The sequence below is a fragment of the Passer domesticus genome, chromosome 7 (assembly GCF_036417665.1).
Source record: "Passer domesticus isolate bPasDom1 chromosome 7, bPasDom1.hap1, whole genome shotgun sequence".
NCBI lineage: Eukaryota > Metazoa > Chordata > Aves > Passeriformes > Passeridae > Passer > Passer domesticus.
Window position 1 is genome coordinate 52,800,607 of NC_087480.1, and position 15,544 is coordinate 52,816,150.

The following is a 15,544-nucleotide window of genomic DNA, read 5'->3' on the forward strand; positions in this document are numbered from 1 at the left end:
CCCCCCCTCCTGCCTTCCCTCCTCTCTCCCTTTCCCCTGATTTGTAAAGTGATTGGATGTACAGACTCACTCCGTTTCTTAAATTATTGCCCAGCTCAATCCATCTTCCACTGCCCCACACTGGGCAGCCATGATCTCCACAGATGGAGAGCCAGGGTCGGATCACAAGGGGTTCCTCACCTCTCCTGCTGCCAGGCTGCCACTGGCCATGAGAAACATGCTGCTGGACCCAACGGGACCTGCAACAGCCTCTGGAGAGCCCAGAGTGCTGTGCAAACATGCATTGCTGCTGAGTGACCCATGGGACCAACCTCAGCTGGGGTTAACTGCACGGCAGCAGCGCTGCACCAGTTTACACCAGTCCTCTCCTGTACCCAGCTTGTCTGGACAGGCAGCTAAAAGAACAACTCTTTCTTTGGAGGGAAATCAATATTTTAGCAAGCTTTTCTGCCTCTGATCCCTCACTAGTTGTTACTCTCAGGAGAAGTGGGTGTATTTTCTAAGCTGCTTGGCAGCCTGGGCACCTTAGCAGGGAGCAGTGTCAGCGATCAGGCTCTTGGTGGGAGTGCAGCAGTCTGAGTACAGGTCCTCTCTGTGACCCAGTTTGTTCATGGGGTTGCAGAGGTCTCCCTGTCTGTCTGTGTCTCTATGTGTTTTATACACCCTAAGTGTATAAAACCAGCTGTCACTCATCCCTGTGCCTCTCTTTGCTGGATTCCAGGACTGGCTCTGTGCTGTGCCAAGCACAATCCAAGTCCAGCTTCTGCTGGTACTCTGCAGGATCTTTACGCTGTGATGCAGGAATGATTCCCCAAAAATATTTTCTTACACGAATAGCCACTTTTCCAGACCTCTGCCACCTCCCACGGTCTGCTCAATTCCTCAGTGGTCTGGATGTGCTTGCTGCTCTGTGGGGTGTTTGCAAAGTTGTGCTGTGGATGCAGTCATGGCCAGACACTGAACCCAGCCACAGCACTCAGATCTGGAGTCACCTCAGTGCCTGTCACTGTCTCTGGCACCTGGATCTCCACTGCCCTGTGCAGAGCAACTGCAGCAGCAGCCAGATCCAGGGCACCTCATCCTGGGCAGCAAGTTGAGGTCTGCATCCCCCAGCCAGACAGAAGCCTGAGGGATGGGAAGGCCCTGGTGGAAGGAATGGGAGGTGCCCTGACCTCACCTGCAGGTTTTTGGGTGCCTATGCCTTTTGGTACCAACCAGCAGGATCCAAGGCAGTGCCCAGCAGGCAGGATGCCACTCCATGGGGACGGCACTGGGAACACACCAGTAAATAACAGGGAGATGGGAGAGCAATGACCAACAGTATTCCTTCTCCCTCACTTTATTACCATATTTTTTTTGCCTCTACTGTTATTCTGGAGTGCTCTGCACTAAGACAGGAACCATCTCTGCCTTGAGCCACTGTTGTCATCTCCCCTCCTTGGCTGCCACTTACTACCAGGGCTCTGTGAGCCTCATCAGTTGTGGCGTGGGCTCACCAGGAGGAGAGTGAGTGTTTTGCTATTTCCAAGCTAATATGGGGCTTTCTTTGAATTATTGTTTTTTGAGCTGGAAGGAAAGGAGGCTTGTCACACAAGATACCTGCTATCAGTACACAAATAACAGCAAGCCCATCATCGAATGGAAAATAATCGCCGCGGAAAGCGAGTTGCAGAGCAGCCAGGAGGGATTATTACAGGAGCTGGCAGTGGCAGCGCTGTCAAGGAGCCTGTGTCAGCACTTCCATTACCACCCACCTGGTTTAGCACAGCCCCCAAAGCAGGGCACGGGGCCACGGGGCCCCAGCGTGGGGTCATTTCTATTCAGAAGAGTTTCAGATCAACTGGCTTGGATTGGGTTTAAATGATGGAGTGTTTAAGAGGGAGAGAGCAGAAATAGGAAGGTGAGATGGAGGGAGGCGTCTCAAAGAGGGGGGGTTTGGTACTCAGAGAAATGGAAAAGAGTTTAAGGTAGGAGAAATCAGGAGTTGGGATTGAAGAGCTGGTCCTCATGGGAGCAAGGTTCAGTTGGTCCCAAGGGAGGGACAGCATGGGGAGCCACAGATGGCACCGCCTGTGCCACCCACAGCAGCAGTTCCTGGGGAGGCACCTGACTGTGCATCAGTGCAGATGAGCAGTGGAGTTATAGACAATTTATTTCATTCGTTTGGCAACTTGCTGAGCTCCTGTGCAGAGGGAGCCCTCGTGCCTTGTAAACTTTGCTCAGTGAGTGATGGGAGCATTGTTTACTCTGTGCTGTGTAGTGGTGACGGGCTGCATACACCCTGTGCTGTCAGCACTGTTGGTGGGCTGGCTTCCTTGGGTTTTTTACTTACATGCTGTCCAAAACAGTAGTTCACATTCTGCACGTGAGGGAAAGTTCTGCCTTCCAAGTGACACACTCCCACCCTGCAGTGCTGTCGGGCACAGGTGCAGGGCAGGAGCAGGGGTGACTCCATGGCTCCATGCCTATTCAGTGTCATCCTTGTGTCCCCAGAGCCTGAGCCCAGCTCCCAGCCTGGAGCCCAGGTCCCATTACCGGCTGCTTTGCAGTGAATCAGACCTTTCCCAAAGGAATTATCTTGGATCCATATCAGTGTCACCCTCTGTCCCCAGTGGGATCAGGAAGGTTTGGTCCAGTCCCTACCTGGGCTGGGATCCATTTGCAGATGCCCTCCGAAAGAGCCTGTGGAGAAATTCCTCCACACAGGGGTGCATCTGCGTATCGAGCACTCTGCTTTCAGAGCAGGAAATATTCGGTTTCAACACTTGGAGTTAAACATTTCCGCGGAGCCCAGGAGACCGTGCAAACAGCGGGAGCACCAAAGCTCTGCCTTTTCATCTCTCTGGCACTGCGGAGCGGGGGGTCGGCAGCGAGGGAAGCACGGCAGAGCTGCGGAGGGTAAACACTGGAGCCCAGCCTACCGAGTAACCAGAGAGTGAAGGGGAGAGAGAGGGGCAAAGAAAACAAAAACACAGCTGCCAAAAAACAAAAGCCTGAAAAGAGCCATTCAGTGTCTCCCAGGAGCGGTTTGGCACAGGGCAGGGAAGGATAAGCAGGGAGCAGGCGTAGGTCCCTCCCGCTCAGGGATATGGGCCCTTTGTCTTGCCCTGGGCAGATCAATGCCCTCTGCTCTGTCCAGAGCGGTAAGCACTTACACTCCAGCACGATCCAGCCACACACATGATGTAGCATCCTTTGTTTGCTCCTGGATATCAGGATGTCCCTGCTCTGGAGAGGAGAGGTGGGATGTATGCATCTCTCTCCACCCTGGTGTTCACAAACAAAGCCTGAGGACTTGCCGTGCCCATCCTCTCCCTCTCCTCACAACCCAATATCCTAACCATGGAGATGGGTACCACTGCCTGGAGCAAGTCAGCACAGCGTGGGTGTGTGCCAGGCTCCGGGCACGCTGCAGATGTGGATGCTGCTGATTTGGGGAGACGCATTCCAGGAGAAGCCTCTGTTGCACTGCAGGCATGCAGCGGGTCCCACAGACCTGGGGAGGCTTGCGTAGGTGTCCTGGCACGGCAGAGGATCCCTCCTCTCTGCCTGTCAGTCACACTTAGCCCTGCTCCTGTGGAAGCGCAGCTGTCAGCCCTGGGCCAGGAGCTGGGGCTGCTTCTGTCCCTGCTTTGCAATTGTACATCAGGCACTTGGTGTATGTCCAGGCTCCTCTTCTCCTGCCCCTCTGGAAGCCCTTGTTCCAGTGCAAGCACCAGCCTCCCGCACTCACCGGAGCAAGGGGATGTTCCCTGGCTGTCACGGGGATGTGGAGTGACAGCTGTCACTTCCTTCCTTGGCACACATTCATCACCCTATCATTGGTGTAGCTGGTGGGTAAGGCCCTGCTGCTCATTTCTCCTGCTGGCCTGGGCTGGGGTTGGGAGCAGCCATGGAAGACAGCAAAGCTTCTTCCCATGGCCTGAGATCCCTCCTGGTTGCCCCAGCCATTGAAATCCAAAGTTGCCGCTGCTTAGGAATATCCACGCCCTGGAAGAGTAGCAGAGAACAAGCAGGGCACGAGAGCTTGGGTGTCAGGAGGTTAAACATCCCACCAGTCTGGTGTACCCGCTGGTCCCCAGCAGGGGACCCTGACTATGCCTCCTGACCCAAGGCTGCCAATCCCAGTTCTGTGGTCCGGGACAGTCCATCACCTCCTCTGGCAGAGGAACATCTCTGGGCTCCCCGTAGAGCAGAGACATGGGGATGCTCAACCTCTGTTCCACCCTTTGGTGCTGCTGAGAGCATCCCAGCCCCAGCAGCCGCAGCTGTAGATGGCGTGGGGGCTAGTGGGCCCCACGGTGGTGGCCTGGGCCAGGAGTGGGGATGCAGCACAGCAGGGCGGAGGGCAGCCTGTTTACCCATCCATCTGTGCACCCCACAGCGGGGATCCAGCAGGATTTCCCGTCCGCTCAAAGGCTGCCTGTTTATTTTGGGAGAGAGACTCAGACAGCTCCATTGTTTTGCTGTGAAGTTGGGGTTATAAATAGCAGGTGGTCGGGGACGCTCCTGGGTTATTTTGGGCCCCCACTAGACAAAAGTGGAAAAGCTCCAAGAGGAAGGTGGAATTACTGAAATGCCGACCTTTCCCGCAAGGGTCAGCAGGAGCTGGGTGTTTGGGTTTGGGTTGGATTCTGAGCATTTTTTAAACATGAGGGAAGGAAGAGAGAGGAAGATGTTCCATGTTGCATGGGCTGCATGCTGCCAAAAAACCAGTGTGTCCTCCCTGGCAGAAGCGTGGTGGGAATGAGGGCCCGAGGCACCTGGGATCTGCCTGGGAGCCTCTGGGAGTGGCCCAAGTCCAGAGGAGAGATCAGTCAGGTTTTCCTCCTGGCTCTGCAACTGGGAGAGTTCCCAGTGGAAAGGGAAGCTGGGAAGGTAGGGAATGCACCCTAGCACTGGTCTGCCCCAACTTGCCCCTTATGGCTCAGTTTCTTCCATCTCCTACAGAAGAAGAAAAGGGCAAGTAATATCCCAGTGACAGCCCTGCTTCCACCACGCACGTACACTTTGTCCTGCTGAAGGGCAAAGATAAGCCAAGGTGACTCTCAAACTTACTTCAGACCCTTTCTTGTTAAATGCTCATGCCAGGCAGTTATACAGGGAAAATCAGGGACGCAGTAGAACTCCTCACACCAATGTTTTATCCTTTGAGAAGGTCTATTCCTTTAATGGGGGTTCATTTGACTGGGCTCCACCATCATTAGGAACCATAAAATGGCACCTTTTGGCTCCTGATTGGAAGGCCACATTGCACACAGCCCCCTCGTATCCAGCACCGGCTGCTTTATTGTGCATTACTGCCTCTCACTCGGATTTAACCAATTTGATCCATGTCTAATACATAAATAAATAATCCAGCAGGAGGGTTCATGTTGGATGACAACAGGCAGCTATAAAGCACGTTTCTCCCTGCCAGAGCCATCTGAGCCAGGCTCCGCACGCCCTCTCATGAGCAGAGCTGCTAGTACAGCTGGGAGAGGGGGCCTGGGGACCTGAGGGCTTCCCTCTTTTATGGGAACTTCATTGTTTGCTTTAGAGTTTTATTTTATGTTAAATAGACGCTGTATATTCCTTACAGAGGGGGCAATAAAGTTTCTGAGCTGGAAGAAATTGGCTTCAGATCAGGGAGTGAACCAGGGAGATGTGGCTGGGCAGGGAAGCAGAAGACAGGATTGAGAGGAAGGAGGGTGTGAGGAAATGTGTCGCTTGCAGATCTGCCCCAGAGACTCAACCCAGATAGGGATTAGGGTACATATGGAGCCCCAAATCTCACCCAGGGGTGATACAGCCCCATGGGGCCCAGAACTCCAGCAGCTGTGGGGTCTGGAGCTGCTGGTGGTGCAGGGGGGACAAGGGGACCCAGCCAGCCCTGGGAAAGGGTGAGCAATCCTGGGTGAGCATCCAGACCTGCTCCCTAGTGCATCCACAGCCTCCCAACATTGTGTGCCCATGGAGATTTACTGTGCCCTTCATAGGGAGGATCATCCTGACCCACCCAACTTCAGGAGTTGGGTCAAGGAGGATGAAGATGGCTCTTTATAATGAGTTGTTAGGAACAGTGAGCAGTGTTGAGTCAATCAAGTCAATATCACCTGAACCTCAAATGGGAAGCTGGTTTTGCACAGGGTCACTTCCAGAATGTGGCTGTTCCTGCTCTCGCTGTCAGCCTGGAGGGCCCACAGCCAGGCTTGGGATGCTCTCGTGTCAGTTGCTGTGCCACTGCAGAAGAGAGACAATCCCTGCCCCAGGGACTGTAGGATGGGGAGAGAATTAGGGCTACACCATGAGAAAATCCCTGAATTTCAGTCCTGTGCTAAGACAGGAACCAAAGAAGAACACAGATGATGCTGATGGCATCTGATCTGAGCTAAAGCTTTTTCCCTTCTTTTCCTTCTCACAGGCAAAAAGAAAGCAACTTTGTTTGACAGCCAGGCTCCGATCTGCCCCATCTGCCAGGTCCTTCTTCGCCCTGGGGAGTTGCAGGAGCACATGGAGCAGGAGCTGGAGAAGCTCACGCAGCTGAACATCAGGTAAGCAGCTCCCTGGGGTCCATCAGCATCCCTGGTGACCTCACTGGGGCACCTGCATGGGGCAGAGAAGATGATGGTACCCACAGTTACAAGATGTGGGGAATCTAGTGCTAGCCAATGGGGCAGAAACATTTCCCTGGAGTTCACTGCAATGGTAAAGGCAGGCAGAAATTCCTCCCAGAGGTCACAGGCATCCCTTTCCCTGGGGAGATGTGTGTAGTGAGCAGTTCTCATGCTGCTGACATCCCGTGATGGAGCAAACCTGCAGCATTGGTGCACACTGCTCCTCAGCTGCCTTCAGCTCCCTTCTGCTACCCTCAGTGCAAAAAAGTCACCTATTAAAAAAAAAAATTGCCTTTTAACTGCTAGCAGTTATTTAGGAAATGGCTGCAGCCAAGGGTTGGCAAATCCCTGCCCCTGCCTTAATAAAAGTCAGCAGCCTTGGGAAAGAGCATGTTTATTTCAATTATTAATGAATTCTCCGGTCATTAAAAGGTGAGGAAGGGAATCAAACTGCCTACTAGAAGCAAAGTTACATCAGGAGGTGGTAGGAGAGGAGTGACAGCATGTGTGTCAGTGTGTGTGTGTGTGTGTGCCAGGGTGAGGGGTGCACCTGGCTGTGCCCAGTGTGGAGGATGCAGAATCCCTCCCTGCTTGGCTTGGATCTTCTTGGATTCAGCAATAGCCGTTGCAGATGGAGGGAGCAGGAGGGAGCTTTAGTTAGAGAAAGAGACATCCCAGAATGGATCTGGGTTGAGATATCCCAAATTCAGCACCTCAGGCTGAGACCCACGTATCCCGTGTGTTGCACAGGAAGATAGGGAAGGGGGAAGCAGGGAACAGGCAGCCCATTTATCCCCCGCGACACCCAGTCCCCTTGCAAGAGTAATTTATGGTGTAATTTGGGCCACATCCAACTTAATAAAGGGCCACTGCAAATTAGTGAACAGGTTTAAATGAACAGAAGCAATTAGTGCTCGGAGGAGCCCATCAAAGAAGTTGGGCCAATATCAGAGTGAAACTGAAACTGCAAGCCAGGAGCAGAGGCTGGCTGGCGCGAAGTGGTGATGGGAAGGTGGCGTTTAATGGGAAAGGAAAGGAAACCCTAAATCATAAACCATGACAAGGGCCATTGTGGGCCAGCTGACAAATGAAAAAGAATGGCATTATTCCTTTAAATAACAGCAGCAGTTAGAGAGGAGACAGCTCTCCCTGGCTTGCCCTCGCTTCCCTGGCCTGCTCCACACGGCCACGCAGGCAGCAAGGAAGAATCAGAGGTCTTTATTAATTATTAAATAACGACTCCCTCCGTAGTGTGATAGATAACATTCAATCTCGGCGATGGATTCAGGCGATGGAGGCTGATCTGTAACACAGCAGCTCCGCACAGGGATGGGCTCTCCCAGTCCCGCAGGAACCCGCTGCAGGGGCCAGGGCAGCAGCAGGCAGGAAGGGCAGGAATCGTGGGCAGGATGAGCGGGGTGTGATGGGGTTAAGTCCCCTGCAATGCCCAGCCCCAGCAGGCAGCTCGCTATAGTGGGTTGCTCGTTTCCCATTCCCCCACCTTTCCCGCCTGGAGAAGCCAGGAGCAAGAACACATCAACAAGAGAAGAGAGAAACTAATAATGATCTCAAATAACCCAATAAACATAAAAATAAAATGTAGGCCTATAAACGCGACGGGCACTGGCAGCCCTGGCCGCTCCCTGCCAATACCGACTTGTTACCGAAATGGCCGAGCAGCTGTTACTTATCAGTATGATGGGGAGAAGCAAACCAGGGGGCTGCTTTCCAAGGGCTTTTTTTCCCCCTAATTTAAAGAGGATGCAGCCAATCATGGCTTGTGGTGTTAAGTTTTAATAAACCTTAATGATTGGCAACAAAATCATAGATTTCCTGTGCTTGGGGTTAGGAAGGCAGATTCCCTCCTGCCCACTGAGCTTGCAGCACTGGAGGCTTGGTGGGCCCTGGATCAGCTCTGGAAAAGGGATTTCTCCAGGAGCTTCCTGGGGCTGAGATAGAAGGAAGCTGTAGGCACCACCTGGATGATGCTGCCCATGTCCCAGATCACTGCAAGCAACTCACCCACTCCAACAAACCCCTTTCCCAGATGGTGGGAATGGAGTTTGCTGTCCCCCAGAGAGAGGCACAGCGCTTTTTCCCCCCATGAGCAGTACTGGTGTGACCATCCTGGCCTCAGGATGAGACATCTCAAGGTCAACCAGCTCAAGCATCATGTAGTGAGGCAGGAGGAGCCATGCTGGCAACAGGGCAGCACCCACCCATCCCTCAGGAGTCCTGTGCATTACCAGGGACAAAAACCAGCTGTTGGACCAGTGATGAACATCCCTCAGGAGAATCCAACCCAGGTGCAGGGTCCAGCTTTCCCTTGGAAAAGCTGTCTTGAGTGGGAAAGAGGTACCTGGGTTTCTAGCTCTGCTGCTTTCTTGGTGTGTCCAGTCTCCCAAAGCATGGGGAGAGACCTGCATGTGCTTGCCCCACGGCTCCTCCACGCTGTGTGGGTCCAGCCGAGCCTTTGCACAGCTCCACGCAGCGAAGCAGGGCTCTCTGAATGCAAATTTCATTTCTGAGCCACTGGCGCTGTTTCAAGAGCCGGCAGCCTCCGAGCCCTTTTTGGTGTTACATATGTAACAGCCTCATTGAACTTGACATGTCAAATTCAGGCCATTTGTGCAAAATCTCCCTTTAATAATACCGTTTCATTTCGCTCAAATGAGACTTGAATGCATGTAAAATGGAAAAGGATATTTAAGCGCTAACATTAGGCAGATGTCTTGCCAGAGGCCGATTGAATATATGAGATTTTGAAGTGCTTAACACGTTTTCGGTGCTCCCTCTTAGAATATGTCACCTGGCTTTCTTTTTTCTCCCCCTCTTTCCCTCCCCACCTGCCCCCCCTTTAAGTGAAGGGTATAAATTGAAAGAAAACAAAACTACAAGCCTTGGTTTTATGGGGTTTAACTCTTGCCAGGCAAGACTGTTGGTATTCCTCCTCCAAAGAGAAATTGCCTTGGAGCTCACCTTTGCAGAGCACAGGCTCAAAGCAGCAGAGAGTGGGAGGCAGGTGAGGGGTGGCCCCATGATGCAGGGCAGAAGGGATGCTCTCCTTGCTCTGCCTGTACAGTCAGAGAGCAAAAGGTGCCCATTTGAGCAGCTTAGTGGCACCCAAGGTAAAAATAATAAATAATAACAGTGACCCTTTGTATGTGTCTATGCCCTGTGCCTGAGCCAGGCTGGTTGACACAGAATACATGAATATTCCTGGATTGTGTGCATGAAGCTAATCTGGATGTGAGTCTCCTATCCTCACTCAATATATATTCACTTGTTTTACACCTCATCTGTGTTAAAGGCAAAGCACACTGAAATGTGAGGCTCTTTCTGGCCCCAGCTCCAAGCTTCAGCTGATTCTCTGGCTGCAGCTGCATTTCCCCAGCCTAGAACTACCTAGGGAGGGCAGGTGGGCACAGCATTCTAGGGCAGCACCCAGGGGTGTCCCTCAGGACACACACACACATCCCCGTGTGCATTGCTGTGTGTCACCCTGCAGGGAAATATTGTGAGCAGAGGTGGCAGTGGGCAGCAGCACCCTTAATCCTGCCTGCTTTCCCCAGGCAGTGACCACAGAGCACTGCTGATGGAGGGGAGGCTGGGTGGAGAAGGGCAGGTTTGGGGCTCTGGTTTGGGTTTGGGGTGGGAGGAAAAACAAATTTGAGGACAGAAGTAAAGGAGGAAGGAAGAGCTGTAGAGCTAGCCTCAGCTGATGCTCCACAATGATTCTTTCTAGAGTTTGGGGAAGAGACATTTATTGGCCATTTAAAAAACCTTAGGAAGTCACATTACAAATATTACGGTTGCTGAGTTCAGCAGTTTGAAGGTTGGGAATGTGCCTTTGGATGCAGTGGTTTTAATAGCTTAACAATCTGTTCTTGAATATGCAATGCTCCTTTAAAAAAATATTTAGCAGGGGGTGTTTTTATTTCACCATGTGACAGCTGACAGATTCTCCCCTGCATTAGCAGCAGCAAGCCTATGCTTCAGAGCTGGGATTTCACCTCCTCACAGTGGATGAGGTATATCAGTATAGCTGGGGAGTGATCCAAAGGGTGCAGCAGTGAGGGTGATGATATTCTCAAAGTGCCCTATGGCTGTGAAACTCTCCACTTATTCACTTTTCTTTCTTTTTTCCTTTGCAATCAGCACTCATTCTGGGCATGTTTTTATTACAAAGCTCATGCCCACCTGTTGGCTGCTCCCAGCCCAGGCCAGCAGCTCTCATTGCTCCTTGCCATTCTGCTGGGGGTGTGGGGACACATCCCTGCACATCCAGCATCTCAGGAGCTACTGATTTCCCCTAATGACCTTACTGTGTGTCCAGGAATAATTTCTCTTCTGCTTCTGTGATTACGAAGCGTTTCCCGGAGCATAGAGGGCACCGGGGTCTCGCACCTTGGTGCAGATGGAAAGTGCTGCAGGCTGTTTTCTGTGACCTCAAAGATGCTGTCACAAAGAACCAAATAGTGTCAGGCAAAGGAGGGCAGAGTAAAATGTAGTGGGAATGCCTGTGTCAAAGAGGGTGAAGTGCCCAGATGGGGGATTTAGCTTGACTTTTGGAGCCAGCTTTGATTCGTGTCAGAGGAAAAGAGCCAACCACAGGACTATGGTGCTCCAGCTCCTGTAGCAGCATTCAGTGCACCTCTGCCCAGGCTTAAATCTTCCTTTGGGCTCCATCTGAAGCCTCCTCTCCCTTGTTTGCACATATGCTCTTTTCATCTCACTGTGCTTAATCCTGTCTTCTTGTGCAGCCGGGGTAGAAGCAGAAAGTGTTTCCTCAGTTCCTGGCACTGCTCAGAGCATCCTCACCCTGCTGTGAGGAGCTTCACCTCCAGGTTCTTTATGTAGAGAGGCACAGCAGTAGCTCTTCTCATGGGACAGAGGCAGCTCTGGGTCCAGTGGGATAAGAACTAAGGAGGAAACTGGCAAGATAGCTGAAACACAAAGGCTGTGGGGCCTTGGGAGACAAACTGGTCACAAGGCAAGTTGACTGTTCTTGAGAGATGTCTCCAGACCTATGGAAATGCATCCTGCTTTTCACATCTTTCACAGGTTGCTTTCCAGTGTTTCATTGTCTTTCTGATTAAATTCATCCCGTGCTAGCCCCTCAGTCTGCAACTTGTCCTACCTATGGACAAGTTGTCAAGCACATCATCCCTGTGGTCCCTGTGTGCCCACATGACAGGGGCTTGCTCTGTTGCTCCTGGTCACAATAAGGACCCAGAGCAGGTTATGAGATGTGGCTCACAGCCCTCTCCTGCTCAGGGAACCCTCTGTTTAAACACAGCTGCTCCTTTCCTGCACTGCCCCAGAGCACTGTTGGTTTCATTTCTGTGGGACCTGCCAAGCACTGTGCTGTCCCAAAGGACCTTTGGAGGACCTTCCCAGGGCCAGCGTGGGCGGCTGCTGGAAGGATGAGTGGCCGTGCTGCCAGGCCCAGCAGGATAAATAGGGTGTGTAAAACCCGAATTAGCTCTGTTGTCATGTGTCACACCAGGGTCATGGCTCTCGCCCCAGGTCTCCTTGATTTATGCCTGGGGACTTTAACTGGATGACCAGGTACTTCCCCAGACTTCTTGTGCAGCAAATGCTGCAGGTGCCCCAGCCTCTCAATGAGAGAGGTTAGAAATGGTTTTGAGTGAAGGGTTTTTTTCCAATGCTCTGTTGGAATACATGATTCCCTTCCTTGCTTGCAGTAGATACCTGTGGGCTCTGCAGGGAGAGGAAAGAGCCCTGACCAACAAGTGAGATTGCAAGCAGGCACTGCAACCTCCTGCTCCTCAACTTATCCCTGTCTCTTTCCTCCTTCTTTTTCCCTCTTCTTTTTCCACCTTCTTCTTTTCTTTTCTTCTCTTTCTCCCCTTCTTCTTCCCCCTCCCTCCATCTCTCCCCACCCCCCGGTATCAAGGCGACATCTCCAAGCCAAGTACTTTTAATTTCGCCCGTGGCCCTTGCTGACACGGTGGATATGCACAGCAAGTTAAATTCCCGCCTGATCAATAAAGCAGAAGCAGTGTGTCCGACTGGTCGATATTTTTTTATCTGTCTTCAGCCCAGTCCTGCTGATGACAGCCCCCTGCGCTTCAGCAAAGGCACTCAAGGGCATCGGGCTTTGGCAACACAGCTCTTTTTTTTTATTTAAATTTTTTAAAAAACCCAGATGCCTACAAAAAAAAAAAAAGTTCACGGAGTTTGGCCTTTGCTTAATAACGTTTTATGATTTATCTTAATTTTTAATTGAAAAAAATTTGCGAATTAATTGATTTCTGGGACTTGCCAATTAACATTGTAATTGGGTGCATGATAAATTTCAAGGGAGCATCATTTTTCTCCCTCTCCCCCTTGTCACCGAGAAGGGGAACTGCGAGGGCAGCTGCTTCCTATCCATACGACCCCCGCTCTTTCCCGAGGTGCTGCTGCCCTCCTCCCCCCTTGCTACTGTATCTTAAAGAAGGAACAAGAAAGCTAATAAAGTCGTGTTATTAGAGTCTCGCCAGAGGTGACCCCTCGAGGCATAAATCCAGGCTGGGGAGATGCTGGGGACAGGCACTATTAAGTGCCTGAGCATGCTTTGCAGGTGGGACTGGGTACCTCTCCTGCATTCCCCTCTCCCCGGCTGTGCCTCCCAGTGCTCCCAGAGGCTTTCCCAAAGGGCTCTGCTGTCCCCCGAGGTGTTCAGTCAAGCAGTTAAATGCGTGTGGTGTCTCCTGAGTGCTCCTCCTGGGTGTGAGTCCTCCATGACTGCCCTGCAGCTGATGCTCACCAGCAAAACCAGGCTGCAGGGACAGGCTGGTGTTTGGGAGCTGCCCTAGGGACACAGAACCGGTTTTCACATCCTGTTCTGCCCTGATTCCCTCGGGGAGAGAGTCCTGTCCTACAGCAGCAGTGGGGCATCCCGTGCCACCACAGCAGAGGTGTTCAGCACAGAACCTCAGCCCTGGAGTCAGGGTGTCCAGTTTCAGGCACAGATACATCTCCAGCTGGGTGGTATCACCTGAAGCTCTCTCCAGCACTTTGACTCCTGTCCAGTTTAAATTAAACTTTCCCAAAGTGTCAGCTTCTTGGTGATTCCTGAGCAGGGCCAGCACCAGCTGCCACCACAAGGCAGCTAACAAGGTCACATCCCTGTGTGGGGTGTGGAGAAGGAGGTGAGCTGGCAGCTACCAAAATGAGGAGTGAGGACACAATGTGGGATTGGGGCAGTGAGAACAAGCTGCCCTGGGGCACTGAGACAGAGAGTGAAACTACCAAGTAAATTGAAGCATGCTTGGTGTCTCTGGTGCTTCTTCCCCCCCCCTCCACATGCTGGTGTGGATCACCTCACCACAGTCACCTCAGGTGTCCCACGCATCCTCTAAAGCCCAGTGAGCTTGGATGGGGCTCCCTTGTGCCATCCTGGTGCTCCTGCTGCACCCCCGTCTGGGCAGGGAGTGAAGGATGCCAGGCCAGGTGGAGGGTCCCAGGTTCCCTGGCAAAGCCATAGCTCTTCCCACCAGGCAGGACATCAGAAAGGCCAGGAGCAGTCCAGCTCCAGGTCTGCCAGTGTTGATGGCAGGGAAACATGCAGGAATGGAGAGAAATTTATGGGGAGAGGAGTCTGTTTATTATCTAGCCAATGTGGTGCTGCTGATACCATGGATTTATCCTCTTTCATTCCTCCTCTGATTTGTGTCCCTGCCCCTCACTGTGGCAGATTAATCATGGACAGAAAGGGAAGAGAGACCCTCCAGCTTCCTCTTGTGCATTTAGAGGGTGGCAATGACAGCAGCCTGGACCCTTCACCCACGGCTTTTGCTACGGAGAGAGCACAAGCCAGGCAGCTGCCTGCCCTGCTTAGAGATGCCCCGTTCCTCTCCTCCATGGCAGACCCCAGGGAAGGCAGAGATGTAGGTGAGAATCACTTCTCATGGGTCAGAGCTTCCAGGGTAGCACAGCAAGTGAAAAAAAGTGTGGGTCATGTTTTCCCTTGCTCATGCAGTGCCCTAAAAGGACTATGAACACTCCTTAAATTGCCCTCAGACCTGTGGTACCTGCAGTCCATTCCCTGACTCCAGGATATGGATTTGAAGGCTGAGGTTTGGAAATCTGGAGGGCAAAGCCTTCCTCTGCTGCTGACTCTCAGGGCAGCAGGAGGCCTGGGAAGGGGTGTGTGGAAACCCAAGGTGAGAAATAAATCTCCGGTCAGTTATTTGCCCTGGAGCGATGCATGTCTTCTGCAGAGCCTCTTCTGAACTGCCACATGAGCTGGGAATAATTAAACAGTCATTATAGCCATGGTAGAAAAGAGCCCCCCAAATCAATCTAATGTATGACCTTTCCCTCCAATTTTCCTTTTTATTTTTCCAGCCACCTCCTTTTCAAATAGTGGGAGAGAAATGAAACCACCCCCCAGCCAGGTCTCCTGTTTGGCCCTGCACACATGGACCATCACATCCTCACCCAGAAATCTGTTATCCACTCTGAGTGTGGACATGGGGTACCAGAGGTTGATAAAGGAAAATCCAGCAGGGCAGAAAGAGTTGGGCATGTGAATAGGACAGAGCAAATAGGGGATTTCAGCATGGTCAGGTCATGCCACAGTGTTTTATGATTCTGCTGCATTTCATCTCTTTGGGAGAGGTGGGTGACTGCCCTGTGGGTCAGATTTGTCACAACTGACTGTGTTGGTCACTAAGGTCTCACAAATACTGACAGGAGGAGCATGTGGGAAGCACGTCTGGCACTGTAGGAGTAGAACATTTCTAGCTCTGACTGCGGCCTCTTTGGCAATTTTTTACCATCACTCAGCCCCTTTTCCTATCATGGGATGCAGGTGCCACTGGGGGAGCCACAGCAGGGTAAAAATCCCAGTGTGCTTCCTGTGATGGCAGAGATCTCACCTGGCCGTGCTGAGGGCTGTCATCTGCAGCTAGGTATAAAACTCCTATTTCCTTATT

The 15,544-nt window shown here is 52.1% G+C and overlaps 1 protein-coding gene across 4 annotated transcripts in view; it reads left to right on the top strand.

Moving 5' to 3' along the window:
- The window catches only part of RNF220 (ring finger protein 220), a 210,819-nt gene that overhangs the window by 123,044 nt on the left and 72,231 nt on the right, over positions 1-15,544 (top strand). For all 4 annotated transcript variants that reach the window (XM_064428681.1, XM_064428683.1, XM_064428684.1 and 1 more), the window contains one exon: positions 6,404-6,533. In XM_064428681.1, the coding sequence (XP_064284751.1) occupies positions 6,404-6,533 (130 nt within the window). The remainder of the gene's footprint in view (positions 1-6,403; positions 6,534-15,544) is intronic.